Raw genomic sequence first — 26422 nt, 5'->3', positions numbered from 1 at the left:
TTATTTCAGTGTCAAAATATTTAGCAACAAGGTACTAATCGAGGACACTCTAATTTAGTTCCTCTCACAATTTAAATCATCAACAAGGCAAAAAAGAAAAGAGGCCCGAGGAAGGATTCCAGCGGAACGCGACGGTTAATTGAAAATTTCACCCTGAAAATATCTTCGACGTTTGCGACACAAATGTCATTTTCAATAAGCGATGAAATGCACATTAACTTTTTCTTAGTTAACATCTTAGCAGTTGTTTCCCAGAACGCTATTATACCTCTCCATGGGTTGCACAGTTTTTGCCTAGATCACAAGTGTAATGCTCCGTTTCTTGTTCAATGGCCCTTGTTGATTCATTTCGGACAATATTCGCTTATTTACGATCCATGTTTCCGACAAATAGCCTTTTCTACCTCGTTGGTTATCTATGGCGGAGTTTGGTTAGCCTGATACCAAGCCCATCATTCTAAGGGGTAAAGGAGTATTTATTTTTTTACAATAATGGGCTGGTTATCAGGCTAGGGTTGGTACATCGAAGAAAGCCAAACGAAAAAACTAGTTTGTAAACACTTTAGTAGCATCAGAATTGTTGGGACTGTGTTACTCATTGTCCAGGTCCAACTTAGGCATATCTTATTACTAATTCAACATTAAAAATTTCATACTTTCAAATGCGACAGTTGAAAGGGGGTGGTGATTGCATATCTAAATTAACTGACCTGTATATTATATCATGGTGAAAGCTGTCAATTAAGGAATTGTGTGCCCCTATCTACTAACAAGTGTTTCCGAACTGTAATCATCTAGTCAATGTATTTCTCAGAAACTTCGCGGAAATGTGTTGGCTCATCGGTAGGTTAGCATAGGTCGAGACTACCTTTTTATTCGTTCAATACAAAGTTATTTGTGTTTTCGTCATTTTTCGGCCCACCATTTGCAAGATTTACATTGTATTCCAGGGACTTCCATTGTAACTCAGGGGGCATGTCCCACTTCCCGACAACAACTTTAAAATATTTAAAAAGCATCTGTTCTCTTAGTGCTGCCAAACCTCAAAATTTCCCTAAATTCATATCACTTGCCCCATCAGACTGTTATTTATTGCATAGAAAAAGGGAAATAAGCAGTTTTTTGGACAAGTCACATTTCGCGAGTTTCAATATCTCTTCAGTTTCAGATAAACAATTAAAATGTTTGATAATTTTGGAAAACACTATTCAAGTACTTTTAGCATTTGAAACTTAAAATTACATAGCTGATCACAGACTAGTGGAATTTTAGCCTCGAAAATGGGTAGTGCAGTTTTCCGATGTTTTAAAATAGGTGGAAATGTTGAAATTTCTCAATGTTCTGATAGTTTCATGGTCATTTAAGTGCGATTGTCAAATTCTGCATGGTTAAAAAGTCCCTAGCACAAATTGAGGGGCTCCCAACATCAATTTTTTTTAATTTCATGGTTAATTTAATGTATCGTATGTAACTCGATACATTTTTGGACTTCAAATTATTTCGAATTTCATACCAGTTTTTGGTAGCTTCCTCTGCAGTCATTCCTTCTCCTTTCTGACTGGAACATTTCATTGCAAGATTCTCTCCATAGTCAGTATTGGCGTGTTGCAATGTTCCCATGTCAGCCAGTTTCTTTGCATATTCTTCCGCCTCTTTCGACATCTTCTCGTCAAGTTTCATCTCTGGCGCACTGTGAATTTTCCTGAACATATTGTGGGCTTTTAAACCTCTGTCTGCGAAGCTTCCTCCACCGCCCCCGTCTCCCTCAGAGTTCCCCTTGTCCTTTCCTCCATCATCCTTTCCCCCATCCTTTTCAGAATCTGCCCCATCCTGTCCTTCTTGTCCCTTTCCTTCATTCCCTTTGTCTCCATCGCCTTCCGCATCGCTTCCATCCTTGTCTCCGCTATCACCACCTATAACACGATATTATCGATCAGAAAAAAGAGCCCTCAAAGAAGAGACCTATTTCGGCCAAGACATGAACCATTAAAGATGTTTATATCCAGTATTCAAGCATTCAAAGCACTATGTCCCGACGCATTTCTCTGGAGATTTAAGGTTACCATTGTTTGGACTATACAATAGACCCATTGTTACGTATCCAATCGGTTAATTCTCAACGTTTTCTCGATCATACACGAGCTGCAGAGGTTATTGTTAACGCTGCACGGTTGACTAACGGGATATGGTGCCGATAACTCTGGCAGAGGGTACGTGCGTATGGTCTTAATTAAAATTGCATGTCTGAGTCAATCGGGTCTGCAACTCAGATAGAAGATAAATGTTGAAAATTGGACATCTCTAAGTAAATGTGAAAAGTTATCCAATCTACTAGCAGTTAATATGGAAAGCATAGGGCAAGTCTGGGAAAGGAGGATCTAAAATCCTTGAAATCTGGTGACCTACGATTTTCCATTCTCTTGCAGATTTTTCATAAATCGTTGATTAAGAGAAAATCCACATAAAATTGAAAGAATAGCGTTACAAGAAAGGCGTTTCCACTGACCCGATCCAATATCAGAAATCATGTCATCCAATTTTTGGCACATATCTTGGCTAAATGATCCTTTCTCCACATTTTCTTTGTACTTTCCAATGAAGTTGCCTGCCTTTTCGTATCTTCCAACTACATATGTACAATACATTCCGTTCTTTTCGGCATTAGCCTTGCCAATTCCAAGAACAGTGCTGCCCTTCCAAACAACTTGAGTAAAATGACCAGCTCCTCCGCCACTCTCCGAACCGAAACTATAACCAGGTTGACAAACTTCGGCGTACCTTGAAGAAAAATTGACTTCAGACAACATTCACTAAAAACTATTTACTTCAAAGTTGTTAGTGAAAAAATTCTTTTAGTCAAATACAATTTATTTCTAACTTCATACCAGTTTTTGGTAGCCTCTTCCGCAGTCATTTCTTCTCCCTTCTGACTGGAACATTTCATTGCAAGATTCTCTCCATAGTCAGTATCGGCGTGTTGCAATGTCCCCATGTCAGCCAGTTTCTTTGCATATTCTTCCGCTTCTTTCGACATCTTCTCGTCAAGTTTCATCTCTGGCGCACCGTGAATCTTCCTGAACATGTTGTGGGCTTTTAAGCCATTTTCAGCGAAGCTTCCTCCTCCAGATTCACCGCCTTTGTCATCAGAGGCAAAATGTTTTGTCTTCTTTCCTTGAAGTTTGCTGTCTGTAATTTTCTTACTTGAACTTTTGTATTCTGAAGAAAACCCCTCAATTGCACCAGTTGCTTTTCCGTTCTTCAAAATATTTTTAGATTTTTCTGAAGAAAGAATAAATATGACAAAACAGCGTTACTTTTCAATAATCAAAATTGGATTTGAAGCTTTTGCCTCTAAAATTGTGATAGCGAGCGTAGTTGCTACATTAACACATTAAGTTTCATTACTTTTTCCGCTTGCTTAGCTTTTATTAGAGGGTCTCCCGTCTCTGATTGTGTTTAAAAGGATTTGAAGGCACGAGCTTCGTTTCAGAAATATCATTATTTTCCTGGAAATTTGTGAATAAACCTCATTTCACGGAGCACAAAAACAAACACGAGTTTGCATCGTTCTACAAAAGTTAAACAGATTATTGGTTCCAGAAGACGTCCCTTACCTTGTTAAAGAACTTTCAAAGCTCGAGTTCTGTGAACTACGCTAATTAGACAATTCGCAAAAACGTCGAAACGTGTCTCGTGCATAACTTTGAAACAACCAGCAAGACAAAAGTATCGATCGAGCAGGCATCAAATATGAAAAGGAAAAAATTAAAAAACAAACCATTTGAAACTTCACCAAGCGTAATTGTTGCATTGGACTTGGCAAACTTTTTCCCCTTTCCAGAAGAGTGCTTGCCTTTACTACCGCCTAAAGCAAATGCGGTACACTCAAATTCTATTTGTTCAAAAGCTTTAGGTATCACATAAGGGAAACTTTTTTTTTCAAAGAAAAGTGATTTTTATGTTTTCAGAGGAATTTATGTTTTCAAGTTGACCATGTTATTTCTGAAATCTAAATTATACATTCAATTTTTAAGTGATCATCAAAAGACAGGCGTTTTAAGGTGTAGTCATAACTAGGAGCTGGTAGTAGCCATCATCACTTTATTAGCCTTAAACCGAAAAGTCTTGAAAGTTTACACGAGAAATATTATCAAGTCTAGATCAACTCGACTTACTTAGCAATCTCACGATAAAAGCTTTGAAGCAAGAAGGTCACAAAGTATAGGTCATGTTTGTGGTTATCCTGCTAGAGCTAAAGAAATACAAACAAGATTTAAAATCAATGTTCAAAAATGTTAAAAAAAACTAAAAAAATTGAAAAGTATAACAGATCAGATCTGGTTGGTGCAATCATGTCATCCTATTTCGCGCACATACCTTGGCTTCGTGACCCACCCTTGGGTATATAACTGCCTTAAAGCAAACACCTTGCTATTGTTGACTAAGATACTTTACTTCCTACATACTCGATCCTATATCAGAAATCATTTCATCTAATAGTCGGCACATATCTTGGCTAAATTATCCTTTCTCGTGACCTAATTTGCTAATAAGAAACATCTTACTAATATTTGTCAATAGAGAAGTAAATTCCAATACTACCTACCCGATCCAATATCAGAGATCATGTCATCTAATTTTTGGCACATATCTTGGCTAAATGATCCTTTCTCCACATTTTCTTTGTACTTTCCAATAAAGTTGCCTGCCTTTTCGTATCTTCCAACTACATACGTGCAATACATTCCGTTCTTTTCAGCATTTGCTTTGCCAATTCCAAGAACGGTGCTGCCCTTCCAGACAACTTGGGTAAAATGACCAGCTCCTCCGCCACTCTCTGAACCGAAACTATATCCAGGTTGACAAACTTCAGCATACCTTGAAGAAAAATGGACTTCAAACAGCATTCACTAAAAGCAATGCATTCTTCATAGTTATTGCAAAAAACATTTATGGTAGTCAAATACAAGCCATTTCTAACTTCATACCAGTTTTTGGTAGCTTCCTCTGCAGTCATTTCTTCTCCTTTCTCACTGGAACATTTCATTGCAAGATTCTCTCCATAGTCAGTATCGGCGTGTTGCAATGTTCCCATGTCAGCCAGTTTCTTTGCATATTCTTCCGCTTCTTTCGACATTTTCTCGTCAAGTTTCATCTCTGGTGCACCATGAGTCTTTCTGAACATATTGTGAGCTTTCAAACCATTCTCAGCGAAGCTTCCTGATGACCCGTCTCCGCCCGAGTCATCTCCTTTTCCCGAGTCATCCCCTTTTCCTGAGTCATCCCCTTTTCCCGAGTCATCCCCTTTTCCCGAGTCATCCCCTTCAGCGAAACCTTTTCCTTTCTCTCCATTGTTCGCCGCACCAGCTTTGCCTTTCTGATCACCACCATCTCCTCCTGCAAAACAGGTTCGTTTTTTATATAAACAAAATGAATCCAAGACCTGACATTCTAGTGATAAAGACAATATATTACAGAAAATTCTTGCACTTTTGCACAACCCTTTCCGTATCGCTTGTTATTGATGACTAACACACACGCGTAAGGTGAAACAATGGTCCTAAAAAGTAAAAACAACTTTAATTGCCTTACTTCACAGTTTCTAACAACGATAAATCACAAATTATTCATAAATATCTGTTACATTTGCGTCCTAAATCTTCCCATTTTTGACGAAAATCCATTTTTGATGATTTAACTGCCAACATCAACGCAAAAAGTAGCTTTTCGTTGCAGATATCGAGCCTTGGGAAAAATTCTTCTCTTTGACAAACAAATCCTGATATTCTGAATTTTGATCTTATCCCATTATAATTACAATTCAAGCTTTTTATTTAGGTGTAGAAAGATCCTTTTTTATAAAGAGCTGCGTTATGGTTTCAACCCAAGCTGAACAATGAACTAGTCGTGGATGGAATCCAGCACTTCGATGAACCGAATGTATGTAATAAATTATCAACTTAGTCTATTTACCAAATAAGGAATGGACATAACTATGATCTACCAAATAAGGAATGGACATAAACCGTGATCTACTAAATATGGAATGGACGTAGACTGTGATCTACTAAATAAGGAACGGATATAAACAATGATTTACCAAACAAGGAATGGACTTACTAAAATATGACTTCCCTTCTGTGCTGACATAGGAAATGAGTACAGCAATTGTTCGAAAAATTTTCGAAAACTTCATGCAAAGGAGAAGATATTCCGTTTGTTTTGGCGAATTTTGATCGAATTGGATATACTCCAACAAGATTATTACCCTCAAAACGCAACGGCAAACTTTTAAAAATTCCTTTTCTCTTATAACGTACGTCGATAGGCCGTTTTGGGTTATTTATGCCTTAATTTCTTCCAACCTGTCCTATCTTTAGTTGCAAAAATGTTGTGCAGGATGCACTAGCAAGGGAATTTTCGCCAAACATAAAGTGACGACAATTTACTAGTTGGCATTGCTAAGGAATGGCTCAAAAGCCTTTAGATAAGCCCTAACGAGAGTAAAGGAGGAGGAATGACTGGTTTATTCACAATGGCAGAAGCAGTAGCTAGGTGAATGCGTCAGAGAGACCCTTCATGCGTCATATTGCCTCATAACGGTCTCCTAGAACTATGAGATTGAAGTGGCTCCAGTCGCGGACTGACTAGCAGCCTACTAAGGCAGCCTCCCAAAGCGCAACCAATGGGCTTGGCCCTCTGTAATATCTGATGACAGGCCTGCAGTGCATCCTTTCCATTGGTACCCTCAAGAACAGCCAAGGATCAGAATAACATAGTTGATATAGCCCCCAACCACAGCGAATTCACCAACCACAAAGAACGGGAACGCTATCATAGTATTGAAAGCGACAGAGCCGTGGTACTTGACCGGAAGGCGAGATAGGCTCACCTACCACTCTTTATACCCTAGTATTCTACTTTATTTTCTTTTCCTCAGGTTCTTGCAGAATAGCAGGCTGCATAAATGCAAAATTACTGGAATACTCAAAAGTTAATCAGTTTCAAGTGAAGCGAGCAACAAGAAGAGTAAAAAAGGATGCGCTTCAAACATTAGTAAATAAAACTTAGATATATAGTCTGAAAATGCTATTTTAGACTAAAAATTAATATCAAGCTAAAAGTTATAGATGGAGGAAAATATGGTTTCTTTACATAGTCATGTTGTTTGAACCTAATCGAACAGATATTAGAAATCATATTCCAATATTAGTAATCCTGTCCATAATTTGACAAAAATGTGCCTAGGGATCTTTTCTCCAACATTTGATCGGCGAAAAACCAAAATTTTGCCACTATTTGCGAAAACAGAAGAAAATTCAATTGAAACTTACCAGATCCAATATCAGAAATCATGTCATCAAGTTTTTGGCACATATCTTGGCTAAATGATCCTTTTTCCACATTTTCTTTATACTTTCCAATGAAGTTGCCTGCCTTTTCGTATCTTCCAACTACATACGTGCAATACATTCCGTTCTTTTCAGCATTTGCTTTGCCAATTCCAAGAACAGTGCTGCCTTTCCAAACAACTTGAGTAAAATGACCAGCTCCTCCGCCACTCTCTGAACCGAAACTATAACCAGGTTGACAAACTTCGGCGTACCTTGAAGAAAAATTGACTTCAAACAACATCCACTAAAAGCAATGCATTCGCATAGTTATTGCGAAAAACATTTATGTTAGTCAAATACAAGCCATTTCTAACTTCATACCAGTTTTTGGTAGCTTCCTCTGCAGTCATTTCTTCTCCCTTCTCACTGGAACATTTCATTGCAAGATTCTCTCCATAGTCAGTATCGGCGTGTTGCAATGTTCCCATGTCAGCCAGTTTCTTTGCATATTCTTCCGCTTCTTTCGACATCTTCTCGTCTAGTTTCATCTCTGGTGCGCCGTGAATCTTCCTGAACATATTATGAGCTTTTAAGCCATTTTCAGCGAAGCTTCCTCCTCCAGATTCACCGCCTTTGTCATCAGAGCCAAAAAATTTTGTCTTCTCCCCTTGAAGTTTGCTGTCTGTGATTTTCTTACTTGAGCTTTTGTATTCTGATGAATACCCTTCAATTGAACCAGTTGATTTTCTGTTCTTCAAAATATTTCTAGACTTTTCTGAAACAAAATAAAATTGTGATACTTTCAAGTTAAATTGCCACATTCTAATTGCTGTTAGTTGTAATTTTCACAGGCAGGGAAAAGTACTTTAAAGAAGACTTAACAAAAACATACCCTAAAATATTTATACAAAGATTTGGAACCATGTTGAGCAGCATATAAAATTTCATTACAGCCAAATTATTACTAAAAATCATTGAACACAAGAGCTTTTGACCATCAATTTAGTAGTTTTGTTTTCTCCTTGTTAGATGGGATGCGAAATATCGACCAGGTCATCCAAAAATGCCGCAAAAAGCTAGTTGATAGAAGCGTGTCATGTCTCTCCGTAACAGAGGCCTTTTGTAGGTTCAGCAACACACTCATATCATTCTTACTTCTATAGATATTTGTGAACCATGACTCCGTAACCACGAGAAATGAATTTGTCAAATATTTCAAAAGCATTTTTTATCATTTTAACAAGAATATTGTTATGCCCAATGAATTTCGAACTTTATGATGCCTTTGATCCATTGAACTCCTTCATGGCAAGATCTTCATTCCCTGACTTCGATAGAAAGGGGTTGAAGCAAGGAGTTCCTGTACTGCAATAGATTATCTTCCACCTGCTGGCTGGTTTTGGACCCATTGTAACAAAATGATTGTTTAAATGCTTTTGAGATTAAAAGATAATTTTTTGCGCAGTTTTCTGTATCCAGACCAAGCCAGTACTTTTCACTCATGGATATTTCGGTTCTAACAGAGATCGATGTTGTTGATGCTAAGATATGTTTTGCCTTCCCAAAGTATCGCGTCTAGAATTGACACATTAATGTCGTAGAAATTATTTTCCATTGTTTTAAAGTCATCTGACGATACCGTCAAAACCAATGTTCTTTAAATATTCAATGTTTTTAAGACTGTCAAAAATCAAGGCTTTTTGTAAAAGATACTTTTGGAAAAACCTGAAGACATTTCTCTACACCAAAATTATCTTACAATTTTTAGTCAGATATCAAAATCTTTTTAACAAAAAATATCCAAACTTCTGAAAGCCAAAAGAAAACAGAATTTCCAGTTTCATTCCGTATACATCTCCTGGCTCCCAATCTTTTGATTTTGAAATCAACTTTAGATTACATTTCAAGTTTGTTAAAGTAGATTGGAAGAAAGTCATTTGTAACTGAAAAAAAAACTGGAAAAGTTCTTAAATGATCACAAAGAGTTTTAGGGTAATGAAGACAATGTTTTTTTACATATTCAAAATTAGCTTTGATACTATTTTGCGTCCCCAATATGCTCTGAAAGGTTGGGTCTCGTTTGAAACAATTTTCATTTGCGAACAATTTGAGAGAAAATCAAAGTTTCTGCTCTATAAGAGTTGAAGCAGATGTGTTTGAAAATTGGTTCCATAAAAACACTTCAAAATTTGAAATCTGTAGCTTAATCGTCATTAATGAAATATATTGAATTGAGGCATCTGTGGTAGATCAATCAAACAAAAAAAACAGGAATAATAGAAGAACAAACCGTCTGAGGCTTCACCAAGCGTAATTTTGGCATTTGTTTTGGCAAAATGTTTTCCTTTTCCAGACGTGTGCTTGCTTTTACTGCCACCTGAAAAAATGGATTCCCTTAAATGCTAAGTGTTTTGAGACAATTACTAAAGAAAAGTGCAAAAAAATTAATCGAAGAATGAGCTCAGGTTAAGCAAAAAAGGAAAAAGACTGAACACGGATGAAGTTTTACACGTTCAGAGATATCACAGTCTTCAGTGCTTATTGCTGTTTGACGTGATGCTTTTGAAAATTAGATTTAAAATTTTATTGCCTGAGGCAGATATAAGCATTTGTAAAACTATAGAGAAAAAGTAGAAATTATTTGTTTGCGGTGCAAAATTTTCAAATGCCTCAAAAGCAGACATGTTAAGACATAGTAAAGCTGTTCAACCGCAAATCTTTATAGCTTAAAACTTCGAAGTAATGATCAAAATCTAAGTTAAGTTAAGAAATATAAAAACATAATTGTGGAAAGAAAAGGGGCAATTAGAAATGCAAGTATACGACTGTAAAGTTTGCCAAACCAGTGGCGATTAATTATGATCAAATCAATCAATCAGTGTCGATGGAAAAGATTCAGGCATTTCAGGCCTGAACACACTAAGCCTTGATTTCTAGAAACATTTAATTTCATAACAAACCGATTCATCGCTTAATAGCAAATAAAAATGTTTATGTGAAATTATAACTTGTTCTAGATACCAAAACAAAATAACTATGCCAAATTAATATGGATGCATCTATTTTGCATTTTATAGTTTTCCTCTTATCAAAATGCCTATTACTTAGACAATCTCAAAAATTGAAATCAAAACTGGCTGCAGGTAATATTAGAAATAACTTCAGCCAACTTCTGGCAATAATCTTGGCAAAATGATCCTTTTTCAGAAATCTATTTTTCTAATAGCAAATATCTTGCCAATATTTGAAAAAAGAAAAGAAACTCGAACGGCTACTTACCAGATCCAATATCAGAAATCATGTCATCTAATTTTTGGCACATATCTTGGCTAAATGATCCTTTCTCCACATTTTCTTTGTACTTTCCAATGAAGTTGCCTGCCTTTTCGTACCTTCCAACTACATATGTACAATACATTCCGTTCTTTTCAGCATTTGCTTTGCCAATTCCAAGAACAGTGCTGCCTTTCCAAACAACTTGAGTAAAATGACCAGCTCCTCCGCCACTCTCTGAACCGAAACTATAACCAGGTTGACAAACCTCGGCGTACCTTGAAGAAAAATGGACTTCAAACAACATTCACCAAAAGCAATGCATTCTTCATAGTTATTGCGAAAAACATTTATGTTAGTCAAATACAATCCATTTCTAACTTCATACCAGTTTTTGGTAGCTTCCTCTGCGGTCATTTCTTCTCCCTTCTCACTGGAACATTTCATTGCAAGATTCTCTCCATAGTCAGTATCGGCGTGTTGCAATGTTCCCATATCAGCCAGTTTCTTCGCATACTCTTCCGCTTCTTTCGACATTTTCTCGTCAAGTTTCATCTCTGGTGCACCATGAGTCTTTCTGAACATATTGTGAGCTTTCAAACCATTCTCAGCGAAGCTTCCTGATGACCCGTCTCCGCCCGAGTCATCTCCTTTTCCTGAGTCATCCCCTTTTCCCGAGTCATCCCCTTTTCCTGAGTCATCCTCTTTTCCCGAGTCATCCCCTTTTCCCGAGTCATCCCCTTCAGCGAAACCTTTACCTTTCTCTCCATTGTTCGCTGCACCAGCTTTGCCTTTCTGATCACCACCATCTCCTCCTGAATAAGAGGATTGTTTTTATTGAAACGAAAGAAAATCAAGAAACTTTTTTAAATTTGAGTATTGACAACGTCCTGAAAAAAAATTTTGTCAGCGAATATGAATTTTTCGTTTAATTTTATGGCCTCTACTCAAAGTTTTCCAAATGACTGATACATGACACCTAAGCAGACAAAAAGTGAAAATTTTGATATAAATCTAGCATCAAGTCTTAATTGCCATAAAGGAAAGTTACAGAGTTTTCAAAAGTTATTCTTCATTCTCGTCTATAAGCAAAACGAAAACTATACTCCTAGATCCGGATCAAAATCTATTTTTTACGATTTGAACGCTACTATACATTATAGATCCTTAAAGCATTAAAGCCTGGAAAAATGTCCCCCCTTTGGCAAAAATTAACTATAAAATTTTGGACTTATTAAACCATGCAATTAAACTAGTCGTTGATGTCATATCATTGTCATTTCTTCTGATGTTGAAATGAAGTAAAAACAATGTTTCATTTCAAAAGTACCTTTCCAAAAAGTAGATATATTTGAAAATCATTGGAACTTTATATGGAAAGTCTTTAAAATATACACAAAGGATTTTCCCTTCAGTTATTGAACAAAATAACACTGATGTCTCGTTGCCCCATTTTAGATGCTATTAAACGACAAAACCAAAAGAAACCCAGCTAGAGGGTGCAGGTGATGGTCTTGACGCTCCAGCTTACTTTGGCTGAAGTAATTTCAAGATATCCTCATTTGAAATTAGCATGGACTTAACAATAAGTCAATTCTTAACTTTCACACTAAGAAACGAAGCAAGTTCCCCTCATTGGGTTCTCCACAAAACATAATAAACTTCCTAACCTTAAGAGGTAGCCAATTTAGGAAAACTCTGAGTAATAATTTAAAATTAACAGCTTCCCTTGTGAAATTCAAAAAACATAAACCTTGCTGGGATGGAAACAAATTTATGTGCTACATTGGCACTTAATTTAGTTGTTTTACCGAAAACATATTTAGATAGATCGTGTTAATTAGTTTTTTTAACTATGAATAGCAAACATTACATCAGTTTTTTTAATGCTAATGAAAATCGTTTGAAGGAAAAGATACACTTCAAACTCGAATGTTGTCAAGTAGAATGCATTTTAATCTAAAAGCTGAATTAAGAAAAATATAGTTTTTCTAATCTAGTTATAATAGTACCTGATCTATCTAATATTTTATCTAATATCATCAACGTTTTGACAAGTATTTTGGCTAAATGATCTGTTCTTAGATATTTTATTGCTTAAAAGGAAACATTTTGCTAAAATTGGAGACAAGAAAAAAACTTCACTTGCTACTTACCAGATCCAATATCAGAAATCATGTCATCTAATTTTTGGCACATATCTTGGCTAAATGATCCTTTCTCCACATTTTCTTTGTACTTTCCAATAAAGTTGCCTGCCTTTTCGTATCTTCCAACTACATACGTGCAATACATTCCGTTCTTTTCAGCATTTGCTTTGCCAATTCCAAGAACGGTGCTGCCTTTCCAAACAACTTGAGTAAAATGACCAGCTCCTCCGCCACTCTCTGAACCGAAACTATATCCAGGTTGACAAACTTCAGCATACCTTGAAGAAAAATGGACTTCAGGCAAGATTCACTAATAGCAGTGAACTTTTAAAATAGTTGTTAAGCAATTTAGTTTTCGTCAAATAAATATATTCTAATTTCATACCAGTTTTTGGTAGCTTCCTCTGCAGTCATTTCTTCTCCCTTCTCACTGGAACATTTCATTGCAAGATTCTCTCCATAGTCAGTATCGGCGTGTTGCAATGTTCCCATGTCAGCCAGTTTCTTTGCATATTCTTCCGCTTCTTTCGACATCTTCTCGTCAAGTTTCATCTCTGGCGCACCGTGAATCTTTCTGAACATATTATGAGCTTTTAAACCATTTTCAGCGAAGCTTCCTCCTCCAGATTCACCGCCTTTGTCATCAGAGGCAAAATGTTTTGTCTTCTTTCCTTGAAGTTTGCTGTCTGTGATTTTCTTACTTGAGCTTTTGTATTCTGAAGAAAACCCCTCAACTGCACCAGTTGCTTTTCCGTTCTTCAAAATATTTCTAGACTTTTCTAAAGGAAAAAATATAAACATTGGCTCTTTTAATTAAAGCTATTAACCACATACAACTCTTCGTTATTTTTTTACAAAATAAAAAATTACTTCAAACATAAATTTTTAACTGAACAATTTCTCTTTCCTTTTAATAGCCTCATTTTGAAAATAATTATTTAATTTTAAGGCCACAATTTTCCTAGTCAAAAGACAGACTCAAAAGCTATATGGAAGAGACATCAAAGTAACAAAAGGAATGAAGTCAAAAAACAAACCATTTAAAGCTTCACCAAGCGTGATTGTGCCGTTGCTCTTGGCAAAATGTTTTCCTTTTCCAGAAGAGTGTTTGGCTTTACTGTTACCTAAAAAATACCAAGTTCACATTGTATGCATTTTCTAAACGACTGCTTGAGAAGAAAAAATAAAATTCTTTGCTGTGATCAAATAATGAGTCCTATCAGTATAAAGATAGTTATTGAAAAAAGTCAGCTCCGGGTGTACAGAGGTAAAAAGGTCTTTTAAACAACTGCTTTTGATTGAGAGAAAGACATATGTCAAACACTTTGCTTCTAAAATTATACTAATATTGCTACAATATCAGAGGAAAAATAGGACGATGGTCATCCCCATTGTTCTTGAACCTCTGTAAACCATTCACATTGGGAAACGATGGCCGTCTTAATCTAGTGCATTGTTATGTGAAAAATAATAATTTAAAAATTCATGTATTATGATATATTCAATATAAGCATGATTAAAATGATATAAAATGACGTACTTATCAAAACAATACTAATGTTTTGGGCAAGCATATCAACAAGAATGCACATATTTTCTACCAAACCCCTCCCCTGTCAATCATCCATAAAGATTTACCAAAACATTAAAACTAAAAATATTTTCTACGATATAAGAAGATTTTTATATAAATCAGTATGCAAAATGTTTAAAATTGTGTTTCTAGATTGCATAAAGAAGGGTGTTAATAATGCTAAAAATAAACAAAATAAAAATATTCAACAAACCATTTCCAATGGGTGCGATCATCTCCTCGAGTTTTTGGCACATATCTTGGCTAAATGATCCTTTCTCTACATTTTCTTTGTACTTTCCAATGAAGTTGCCTGCCTTTTTGTACCTTCCAACTACATATGTGCAATACATTCCGTTCTTTTCAGCATCAGCCTTGCCAATTCCAAGAACGGTGCTGCCTTTCCAAACAACTTGAGTAAAATGGCCAGCTCCTCCACCTCCCTCCGAGCCAAAACTATATCCAGGTTTACAAACTTCTTCATACCTGGAAGAAAAATAGTCATGACTTGTGGCACTTCAAAATCTTCAAACAAAACATGCAACATGCTATTACTATAAGGCTGCTGATACCTTGACGATACTGGTGAAATATATCGTTTTATTCTATGGCTTACTTCGAAATGATAATTTAGGCCATGAAAAAGTCCCATATGTGTTTACATCCATTCTAATATTAAACAGGTAAGTTTTCATTAACATTACTCCAAATTATCTGGTACAGCTAATTTCTCTTATAACCATGTGTACCTTTGTAAATAATTTCTGTGTACCTTTTTAAAAATCTAACTTGTGGTTCTACAAATTTCTTTGGCAAAGATTGACAAGGAATAGGCTGATTCATAAGAATCTGATTTTCTTGTAATTGTATAAGGGTGGTGCAGAAAAAGAAGTGCAGATGTTACTTTGGTAAACCCAGAAAAGAATTCTTAAAGAAAAGTTAGCCTTTTCGGATTCACCCTTGGTCGATGCTAATGTACGTAGGACGACCTCTTTCTTGCTTGAAAAACATCTGATGTTACAATAGCGACCTTTTGTGCAGGATTTGGGAGATGGATGAAGGGTTTAGACTGTGAGGGTGAAGTAGCCTAAGTTTCACTGAATTCTTGTAACATCAGATATCTCAGTATTTTTCAAGCAAGAAAGAGGTCGTCCTACGTACATTAGCATCGACCAAGGGTGAATCCGAAAAGGCTAACTTTTCTTTAAGAACTCAAGAGCTTTCAAGAACTCATCTAGAGCAATATTAGAAAACGGAAGTCTTCAGGTAACTTTAATTTTTGTGCTTATTTATATATATATCACATTACATCCATTAGTGAAATTCGGAGTTGCAGCCTGTTACCGTCCTGTTTGATACACCAGTGTTTTCAAGCTTTAATTACTGTAAAAAGCAAATAAAAGGGGTTCAGCGAACATAACTAGTTCCGACCGGCGGTCAAAATATTGCGATGGTATTGCAAGACTTCCTAACCCCATTCTAGAACATTCTGCGTTGATTTAACCGAAACTCATGAGAACATAAGGTGCTGCTTGTGCTTGGCCAACAATTGGAATCTTGGTGACCTGATTTTTTATTAAATTTGGGGACATTAAGTGCTTGTAATTTTTACGTACAATACAGAGCTTCCATCTTATACCTTTATCATTGCCGTAGATGTAGAAATTCAAAAGCCATAGAGATCTCGATTGAATGCTTGTGATTTGAAAATTTTTTGACCGGCCATAGCTCTGATTGATCAAATCCGTCAACCATTGAAATTGAAATGAAAATATTTGAAAAGCATGCAGGATGAATACATTTGATACTGAAAATCAATACTTTGCACTTTAAATGAGAAAGTGTTCTTTGATTGCTACATGTAGTGTTCAATCGCAATACATTACCAGTTTTTGGTAGCTTCCTCTGCAGTCATCTCGTCTTCTTTCTGACTGGAACATTTCATTGCCAGATTCTCTCCATAGTCAGTATTGGCGTGTTGCAATGTTCCCATGTCAGCCAGTTTCTTTGCGTAGTCTTCCGCTTCTTTCGACATCTTCTCGTCAAGTTTCATCTCTGGTGCGCCGTGAATCTTCCTGAACATATTGTGGGCCTTTAAACCCCTGTCTGCGAAGCTTCCTCCGCCTTCCCCACCTCCATCAGAGTTCCCCTTGTCCTTTCCTCCATCGTCTTTTCCTCCATCATCCTTTCCTCCATCGTCTTTTCCTGAATCCGCACCATTCTGTCCATCTCCATTCTCCCCTTGATCATCACCCCCTTGACCCCCATCTGGATTGTCACCTCCGTTGCCTCCATCTTTGTCACCACCTTCACCACCTGAAAAACAAGCATTATTGTTTCATCATTTCAGATCTTATAAAACATACAGACGATAGAAATAGAAACCAATTTTTTCAAAATGACATGAACTCATTGCTTAACGCGAGTTTAGTGCAGTAGATACAAACAACTTAGAAATGATTGAATAGTTTTGTCACAAAAAGAGCCTTCGATATGACGTAGACATCAAACTGGGATAGTTATATATGTGCAGGAAGCTTGAAAATCATGCATGGTATTATAGACCGCTCAGAAAAGTGTAGTCGGCAAATTTTTTAAAGTTTGCTTTTTGCTCACTGAACACATAGCTGTTCGGAGATCTAAAATACTTTCATTGCACATGACTGAGTTAACTTCTTAAGTTCCTCATCCTGGGTGCGTTTCGGAGCAAACATATATTTATGTAGCTGGTTCTAAAAATAATTTTATTGAAGAATTGGTCAAGCCAATTGGCTTTCAACATCTGCACAAGAATGACATGATACCTTACGCAAAAACAAAAACTAAGCTTAAATGTGTGTGCATTTTACGATGCAAGGAGACGAATGTTGAGCTTAAATTTGTGTGTATTTAACAATAAAAAGCGACTCTAACCCATACACTACCTTTTTGGTTAAGCATCATGGATTATGATAGAAACTATATCTGTATATCTGCATGAAAAATTATAAGGTACCAGATTTTAAAAATATCTCCTTCCCTAAACCATATTTTGCTACAAGATATCCATACAGCCAGGCAGCACCAAACCAATTCATCATTAAAATTTTCCTTTGTGACAGGAACATAGTACTAAAGCCATTGATCCTTGGTCCTTGGTTCGTATGCACTTCTCAAAGTTAACTTTGAAACGTGAATCAAGAATAGTCTGACTCCTGAAAAAGTGGAGCCTTGCGGGGATTTACAGTACTGAAAAGCAAGACGCCCAGTGAAATTGTCAACATGCAACTAATGCATTTTGCTAAAGGCAAATTTACTTCTTCACCTACCCGATGCTATTGGTGCAATCATTTCATCAAGTTTTCCGCAAATGTCTTGGCTAAATGATCCTTTCTCCACATTTTCTTTGAACTTTCCAATGAAGTTGCCTGCCTTTTTGTATCTTCCAACTACATATGTGCAATACATTCCATTCTTTTCAGCATCAGCCTTGCCAATTCCAAGAACGGTGCTGCCTTTCCAAACAACTTGGGTAAAATGACCAGCACCCCCTCCTCCCTCGGAACCAAAACTATATCCAGGTTTACAAACTTCTTCGTACCTGAAAACATAAAAAGAAGCCTTGATACATCTTAAGCGAAGAAAGGGCCTAAAAGTTGCAAAGTGCTAATGTCATTAAAACCTTTTTTGAGTTCTTTATTTTTGACCATGTAATCTTAGAAAACACCATGAAATATCTCTAATTTGTGAAGATAACTTTTCAGGTTACGAGGGTCCTACCCAGTAAAATTTAAGAAATGCATTTCTATTAACTCAGATAATTAAATAAAGATGACATGATTAAACTTTTAGTGCCATAACTTCAGCCTTTTTTGCATCTGGAGACTCTGGACACTCTCGGAAATCCCACCTCGATCTTAACTTCAAATCTAATTTCTTCTCCGAACGTCTTACTTTGCCCTCTACGATATCTAGTGCACATCATAATAACGATAGTCAAGTATATCAGATCTTATCTTAGATAGTTCTTTTCATTGAATAACCAGGAGCAGCAAAGCGTAGGACACATCTCTTGATATTTACATAATTTGCTTAGCAAAATCGAACAAGAAAGTAAAATGTTTGCTAAATACAGCCAAAAGCACCAATAAGTATAAAGAACAATTATGCAAAAGAAACAGAAATTCAAATTAGTGCGAGGGTCTCATACCAGTTTTTGGTAGCTTCCTCTGCAGTCATCTCGTCTCCCTTCTGGCTGGAACATTTCATTGCAAGATTCTCTCCGTAGTCAGTATTGGCGTGTTGCAACGTCCCCATATCAGCCAGTTTCTTTGCATAGTCTTCCGCTTCTTTCGACATCTTCTCGTCAAGTTTCATCTCTGGTGCGCCGTGAATCTTCCTGAACATATTGTGGGCTTTCAAACCCCTCTCTGAAAAACTTCCTGGAGACCCATTACCGCCACCGGAGTCACCTCCTTTTCCTGAATCACCGCCAGCTTCCGAGTCATCCCCTTTCCCCGAGTCATCCCCTGCTCCTTCATCGAACCCTTTCCCTTTCTGCCCACCAGAAGCTGCACCTTTTTGGCCCTTCTTATCGCCACCATCTCCACCTGTTAAACAAAATAATGCACACAAATAAAATACCCTTGAAGAAAAACAAAGAACATAATACAACTTTCAAAAGTCATCAAGTATTGAACTAATGTTAACATTAGAGTATTGCATTAGAGACTAATGTTAAAGGTCCATAATTTAAACACTTGATGGTTGATAAACAACTTGATAAAAAATGGTTAAACTTTACGAAATTCATCCTACTGTCACAAGAGATTGGAATTATCCATGGATGAATGATTCGTCTGAAAACTAAAACTGTAAAGTATGAACTTGGCTTGCCAATTCCTTTTTTCAAGATAGCGATAATTTATCTTATTGTTTTTCTACAGTTGTTAATAGCATTACCATCGATGCTGATTTGCCGCTATTATTCTTAAAATATTGTTTATTTTAGCAAAAATATATAATACTCTTATAGATTTCAAACGCTATCATACGCTACAAAAGGTTTCGCGCGCGATGCTATAATTTACCATAAAAAAGGTAAAAGAAAATTTTTTAACTAACGTCTTTATTTCATTACCAACCTTAAGACTGGCTCTACACAGGCTAATACAAGGCTATAAAGATTTCCCACTTTTGATGACTTACTTCGTCATATTCTAAGCAAATATTATAAGACGAAAAGACGCAAAGAAACGATTCATTGAAAACAATGTCTTTTGAAACCTATGGAAAACCTTTCGAATCCAGTTCTAAGTCGAAACCAGAGTCCTAAGTCGAAAAAAAACAAGCAATTGGAGCAAGTAAATAAAACAAAAACAGTAAAATTCAGACAAAAGAATGGAAACAGTGAAATCTTTGTTTATCTTGACATATCATTGATTATATTCTAATTTTCAGATTTTATAACCTTTTCCGCAGAAATTAACTTGACTTCTCCTCGCCTTGAGATTAAAACAACTTGAAAACACCTTGATAATACCTCGATGTTCCAGAAAGGAACAATTTTTTTGCGGTACAGAATTTGAAAATGGCTTTGAAAAAAGCAAACATTTTACAACATACTTAAAGCTTTTTCGTCTGACACTCCTCAGAGCATAAAACGTCAGAATAGGTTCCGAAAAAACACGATGGAAAAATATATACCCAGTTGTGGATCGAAATAGGCCAATCAGAAAAACGCAAGCACAAGACCGGTATAGTTGACCAATCAGTGCCGCGAGCCTAAAGAAAAATTACCAATGGAGTCCAAGAGAGAAAACAAACTCCTTTTGTCTACACAATGGCGGCTTTTTCGTTTTTATGTAGATTGACTCCAAAACTGCTATTTCGATCCACAACTGGGTATATATTTTTCCATCGTGTTTTTTCAGAATCTATTCTGACGTTTTATGCTCTGAGGAGTGTCAGACGAAAAAGCTTTAAGTATGTTGTAAAATGTTTGCTTTTTTCAAAGGAACAATTGCAAATTAACATTAGATCCAATATACAGAACAGTTGCACACGAATTTAATTTTACAGAAAACTGATTGCAAAAATCTTGGCAATATTTGAAAAAAGAAAAGAAACTCGAACTGCTACTTACCAGATCCAATATCAGAAATCATGTCATCTAATTTTTGGCACATATCTTGGCTAAATGATCCTTTCTCCACATTTTCTTTGTACTTTCCAATGAAGTTGCCTGCCTTTTCGTATCTTCCAACTACATACGTGCAATACATTCCGTTCTTTTCAGCATTTGCTTTGCCAATTCCAAGAACGGTGCTGCCTTTCCAAACAACTTGAGTAAAATGACCAGCTCCTCCGCCACTCTCTGAACCGAAACTATATCCAGGTTGACAAACTTCGGCGTACCTTGAAGAAAAATGGACTTCAAACAACATCCACTAAAAGCAATGCATTCTTCATAGTTACTGCGAAAAACATTTATGTTAGTCAAATACAAGCCATTTCTAACTTCATACCAGTTTTTGGTAGCTTCCTCTGCAGTCATTTCTTCTCCCTTCTGACTGGAACATTTCATTGCAAGATTCTCTCCATAGTCAGTATCGGCGTGTTGCAATGTTCCCATGTCAGCCAGTTTCTTTGCATATTCTTCCGCTTCTTTCGACATTTTCTCATCAAGTTTCATCTCTGGCGCACCGTGAATCTTCCTGAACATATTGTGAGCTTTCAAACCATTTTCAGCGAAGCTTCCTCCTCCCGATCCCCCCGCATCCTTGCCAGAATCATCAGCAAATTTTTTTGTAGATGGTTCTTTGTTAAATTTCCCCGTTCCTGAATTTCTGTTCCCTTTCTCAAAGCTTTTATCGTTTTTGGATTCCTCTGTTGTTACAAATGAAAATGATTTTCCTGCAACAAAAATTTTAAAATGAATGCCTGGAGCATATCAACACAATGTTGCTGTTTTTCTTGTAAGGAGACGTAGCAGAGTAGCACGTTTTTCCACCAATAAAAATCTGTTTATCGTTCTTGGCTTGCAAAGATCCAAAATCCAAAAGGAACGATGAAGAAACAAAATGTCAAAGCTGAATTTTATGAAAATGTTATATCAAACATGAAGCCAAGCAGAAAAAATTGATAGATATTATGAACATGAATATGTGCATAAGATTAATTATGAAGCAAAATGAGCGAGGCAAATAAAAAATAAGAATACAGGAATAATATAATCCACTGACAGCGCACAAATTCAGTGAATACCGCTGATATTTGGAGCAGCAATATCAAATAAGAGAATATCAACTCTGGTATATGCCACAAACACAACAAGAGGCAAAACAGTCGTGAATAATGGGTAACTTTTATCAACTTAATAATTTTGTTATTAATCCTCTTTGAACCAAATTTATAAGGAGGTAGTGAAGAAGAATTTGAAAACCGAAAGATCTGTGCAATATGTCATGTCATCCATATGAACAACATATGCTACTGATAGTTTGCACGATATACCTACAACCCCTGACAAAAACAGTTGAGACTTTACAAAGAAAGTTGATATTTTCACTTTCTTTTGAAAAAAGGCTCTTCCCCTTCCTCCAATTCAATGTTGAATGCATGATTTTGAAGGACAAATGATAAAACTACAAATCCAACATTAGGGGGAAAGGGGTAATAAAATTTAAAGGGGCAACGCGAAGTGGAAAATTGCAAAACTTGCAATTTGTCTCAACAATTTTGTCCGGGATTGTAGATTGAAAGATCGATCAAAATAAGCCTACCTTTTCCTCCAGATTTTACTCCTTTTTCGGTCTTTTTGCCACCATATTTCAACTGTGGATATCCGGTTTTGAAGTTCCTGATGCCTTTGAGAAGTTTGTTTCCCAAACTAATTTTCTTTCCATTTCCAGATTTAGACCCACCTTGAAAAGGTTTTTAATTTTAAAAAAAATGGCATTCAGCATTTCTAGCTTTACTTTCTGTAAATTAAGGTTTTTAATACTAAGTTGTTCAGCGCTTTAGAATATATGTATATAGATTTTAGCGCTCTATAAGTGCATTGTTATTATTATTATTATTATTATTATTATTATCATTCACAAAATGTTTTGAAAGCTTTCAAATAAAAAAGGCAAGGCAATTTAATCTGCTAATTATAATTTCTTACATATATACAGTTGACAACGTAATCAAAAATCCCTTCCCCAAAGTTAGCTTCATTTTTCCGAGCATGCTCAGTTACGTACGCATTATAATATGAAGCGAATTTGAGATGAAAAGATTCCCAAAGAAATAAAGTTGGCGCAGAATAGAAACGAAATAGATTTTTACAAGAACAAGTTATCGCAAAATACAATTGCAGTCTTTTTACTTAAGCAGCATTGGTGGAGGACCGATTAAAACAGATAGTGAGAGAGACAGCATAAGGAAAGAGTTTCAAAGTTCACAGATAGCGGAAAGAAGATTGCTATAAACCGGTCTCCCAAAGAATGTTCCATTCCCTGTATACCAGCTGCCGGGGCGATCTTATCTAACGCAAAACTCGAAACTGTCCTGTCTTCCAGACCATAGCGCCATAAATGGAAAATTTAGAGGCAACCTTGAGAGAAGGAAGCAAAGCAGAATTAAGATCGTACCGTTATCTACTTTTGCCATCATTTCATCCAGTTTATCGCAAATGCTATTTGAATACGTTCCTTCAAGCACATTTTCCTGGAACTTTCCCATAAAATTACCGGCCGGTCGGTATCTTCCAACCACATAAGTACACACCATTCCGTTGTCTTTGGTGTTCGACGCCCGGCCAAGACCAATTTCTTTCGTTCCTTTCCAAACTACTTGCGTGAAGTGACCGGTACCCGAGCTGAAGGAGCCGGATTTAAAATTGTAACCGGGCTTACAGACCTCTTTGTACCTAGAAAGTAAATGCAATGTTTAATTTTGTTTAAAATCATTTTAAAAAGATTTTCAATCTACAAAAAACCGAAAACATTTGAAGGTTTCCAGAAACAGCTTTCATTTTTCCATTGCTTATAAAAATCGAACCACCACTTTAACTCACAACATATCTTCAACTTGTAACGAAACCTACAAAGTCAACATACCACATTTTGGTGGCATCAGCAGCAGATAGTTCGTTTCCTTTTTTGCTGCTGCAGCTCATCGCCAGATTTTCTCCATCTTTTGATTTCGAATGCTCAAATTTGAACGTAGCGGCAAGCTCCTTTGCATAAGCTTCTGCTTCTTCTGCCATCTTATCGTTACTCTTTACATCCGGGGTTTTATGAATTTTCCGTAAAATATTGTGTGCATCTGCGCCTTGCTTCGAATATTCAGAAGTTCCTTTGTCTGACTCCTGCTCTTCATTTGCTTTTCCATCTTCAGATCCTTTATCCTTATCCCCTTCTTTATTGCCTTCTTCGTCCCCACCCGCATTGCCTGCACCCTCACCTCCCTTATCATCACCACCTTCACCAGCTCCAGCCCCCTTGTCTCCATTTCCATCCCCTGCAGCATCACCTGCAGAGTCCTTACCAGCCCCAGCAGCCCCACCTGTGCTATTTTTCGATTCATCACCGCCTGCCTGTATCCCAATATCATCCGATCCTTGATTTCCCTCTGCCCCTACACCAACATCATCTGGTTTCTTTTCAGACTTTTCCCCTTCACTTGTGCTATTATTAGAGCCCCCTGCATCATTTCCACCTTCAGCAGCTCCTCCTTTGCCTTCCTGCTCACCATCTTTGGCCCCAGCACCTTCTGCAAAGGCAGAATTTACATTCCCAAGCTTTTCATCTGTAGATATTGTGACTGCATTTGACAGCGCAGTTTTTACTTTCACTCTACCGCCACCTATAAAATTTCATAAAGACTTTTACATAACAAATGTTTCACAAAATGCTTTTCATTTATCCTTCACTGTTGCGAATGCTTTGCTGAGATGTATCATAAAATTGATTAATTTCTTTCAATAAGAATATTTTGCTTGTTCCTTTTCAAAAATTTCGGTGAAAACAATAAATCTTTGATGCATTCAAAGTAAATGAGACAAAATAATGGCAGACATTTTAATCAAATCAGCTAAACGTACCTTCTGAAATTTTTTGCGTCATTTCAGACAGTTTGTCACAAATGTCTTTCTTGAAGGATCCCTTTGCAACATTTTGCTTATATTTGCCCCTGTAATTCCCTGGGGGTCTGTATCGTGCGACTACGTAGGTACAAAACATGCCGCTTTCGCTTTTGCCTTTGGCCATTCCAATGCCGAGCTCTTTGCTGTCTTTCCAAACAACCTGGGTGAAGTGTCCAGTCTTGCTGCTGCTTGAACCATCAAATGGATAGCCAGGCTTGCATACCTCCTTGTACCTTTGAATACAAAAAGGCTTGAATTGATTTTATGTATCCGATTTTGGGAGAATCAATCCAACAGACCAACATTAGGTTCCGCCAAATTTGAAGATGGCACAGAAAAGCGGAATCATAACATAGCATGGTCGCAAAAACAGCATACTGAAGCAATTTTATCCGACAATCTTCAAAGTCTAAAGTCCGAAATGACCAAAGTTAAGCAGAAATTTATATCCAGATGCGGATCAAATGACACGTGGAGGATGGTGCGTTTGATTGGTTCCTTGTTTTGACCAATCAGTGGCAGCTTAACTCTTACTTAGTTGAAGTTTCTGAGAGCGAAAACGAACTCTTTCTGTCTACACAGATCGAAATCCTTGGTTTTGATTCAGACAGATTCCAAAAAATATAATTAAAAGATGACCATCCTTGCCCAATGATCTTAAAATTGTCACTATTCCATGCTAAATAACCTTAAATGGTTTTACATTAGATAAAAATTATGCATAATAACCTCTGGTGGTCGTGACTTTTCAATTCTTGATAATTTATAAAGAATTTTCTGGTATGAATTCCCAAAAACATTTTTAAATAGTTAACTCTTCCGAATTCATTTGAAGAAAATCTAAAACAGTACCCTGTTATTGTTTTCTCAAACAGTTCTCAAAAATCCTCTTATTAATCTATGATATTAACAACAGCTTTTAAAAACAACATGAAGAAAAACTTTTTGCAATGACTGTTGGAAAATTTTTTGAAGTATTTTTCTAATATCGAATAAGAGAGTTAAAAAGACATTTTTCTAATTTTTTTTAATTTTGACCATCTATGACATTAATTCTGAACTTCTGATGGAATATCACAATGTGCTCTTCAAATGACAAAACAGTCGAAAATTGGATAAAAAAAATTGGATGAGAAAAAAGCGAATGACCTATTTACCTTATTATCCAATTTTTTTGTGAAAAAAGGCCAAAACCGAAGAGATCTTTCGTAACTTTAAGGTCTTCTAGTGGCCACTTCTCAGTGCAGATGGAACAAATTCAACATAGTGATGTGCTTCCATGGAAAGGAAATTCAAAAACATCGCATACTTAAGTACTTACTAAGTATTTTTAAGCAAAAAATCGCTGTATGACAACGTCTTTTTTACCCTTATTAAACTGCTGCAGTTCTTGTCACAAGTTTCGTCAGCATACAAGAAAAATAGCAATTAATGTTAGCAATTTACTTGAAAAGTTTCAAACTTGATCTTGTAAACTCACCAGTGTTCAGTGGCTTCCTCCGCGGTGAGATCCTCGTCCTTACTGGAACATCCCATTGCCAAATTTTCGCCATCCTCCGAATCTGAGTGTCGAAATTTCTTCTCTTCTGCTAATTTCTTTGCATACTCTTCTGCCTCTTTCGACATTTTTTCATTCAATTTCATTTCCGGAGTTTTGTGAATCTTTCTGTACATATTATGGGCTTTAAGTCCTTTATCGCCAAAATCATCCGGCGATTCCTCATTTTTATCTTTATCTTCGTCTTTCTCTTTGTCTTTATCTTCATCTTTCTCTTTGTCTTTATCTTCATCTTTCTCTTTGTCTTTTTCTTCCTTTTTATCATCTGGTTTTTCGATCGGTTTTTCGTCCGGTTTCGCATCAGGCTTGTCTTCTTTTTCATTTCCATCCTCTGCGTCGCCATTTTCTTCTGGCTCTTCGTCCGGCTTCTCCTCTTCTGGTGATTCCCCCTCAGGGGATTCTTCACCCTCTGGACCTGAG

At 36.6% G+C, this 26422-nt stretch overlaps 1 protein-coding gene across 1 annotated transcript in view; it reads right to left on the bottom strand.

The window, feature by feature from the left end:
• Nucleotides 1–26422, bottom strand: part of LOC135690969 (uncharacterized) — a 114997-nt gene that overhangs the window by 16983 nt on the left and 71592 nt on the right. Inside the window, exons 55-79 of the mRNA XM_089115935.1 lie at nt 25925–26417; nt 24403–24677; nt 23417–24164; nt 22949–23226; nt 22094–22234; nt 20837–21224; nt 20455–20726; nt 18520–18919; nt 17639–17910; nt 16217–16646; nt 14545–14816; nt 13795–13881; nt 13143–13536; nt 12764–13035; nt 10996–11422; nt 10614–10885; nt 9625–9711; nt 7716–8109; nt 7335–7606; nt 4989–5397; nt 4607–4878; nt 3779–3865; nt 2886–3279; nt 2507–2778; nt 1514–1913 (exon numbers count right to left, since the gene is read on the bottom strand). Of these exons, the coding sequence (XP_088972061.1) occupies nt 1514–1913; nt 2507–2778; nt 2886–3279; nt 3779–3865; nt 4607–4878; nt 4989–5397; nt 7335–7606; nt 7716–8109; nt 9625–9711; nt 10614–10885; nt 10996–11422; nt 12764–13035; nt 13143–13536; nt 13795–13881; nt 14545–14816; nt 16217–16646; nt 17639–17910; nt 18520–18919; nt 20455–20726; nt 20837–21224; nt 22094–22234; nt 22949–23226; nt 23417–24164; nt 24403–24677; nt 25925–26417 (8008 nt within the window). The remainder of the gene's footprint in view (nt 1–1513; nt 1914–2506; nt 2779–2885; nt 3280–3778; nt 3866–4606; nt 4879–4988; nt 5398–7334; nt 7607–7715; nt 8110–9624; nt 9712–10613; nt 10886–10995; nt 11423–12763; nt 13036–13142; nt 13537–13794; nt 13882–14544; nt 14817–16216; nt 16647–17638; nt 17911–18519; nt 18920–20454; nt 20727–20836; nt 21225–22093; nt 22235–22948; nt 23227–23416; nt 24165–24402; nt 24678–25924; nt 26418–26422) is intronic.

The sequence above is a fragment of the Rhopilema esculentum genome, chromosome 4 (genome assembly GCF_057945365.1).
Source record: "Rhopilema esculentum isolate cy_ngs chromosome 4, ASM5794536v1, whole genome shotgun sequence".
Classification (NCBI taxonomy): domain Eukaryota; kingdom Metazoa; phylum Cnidaria; class Scyphozoa; order Rhizostomeae; family Rhizostomatidae; genus Rhopilema; species Rhopilema esculentum.
This window is presented reverse-complemented; position numbering and strand designations above follow the sequence as displayed.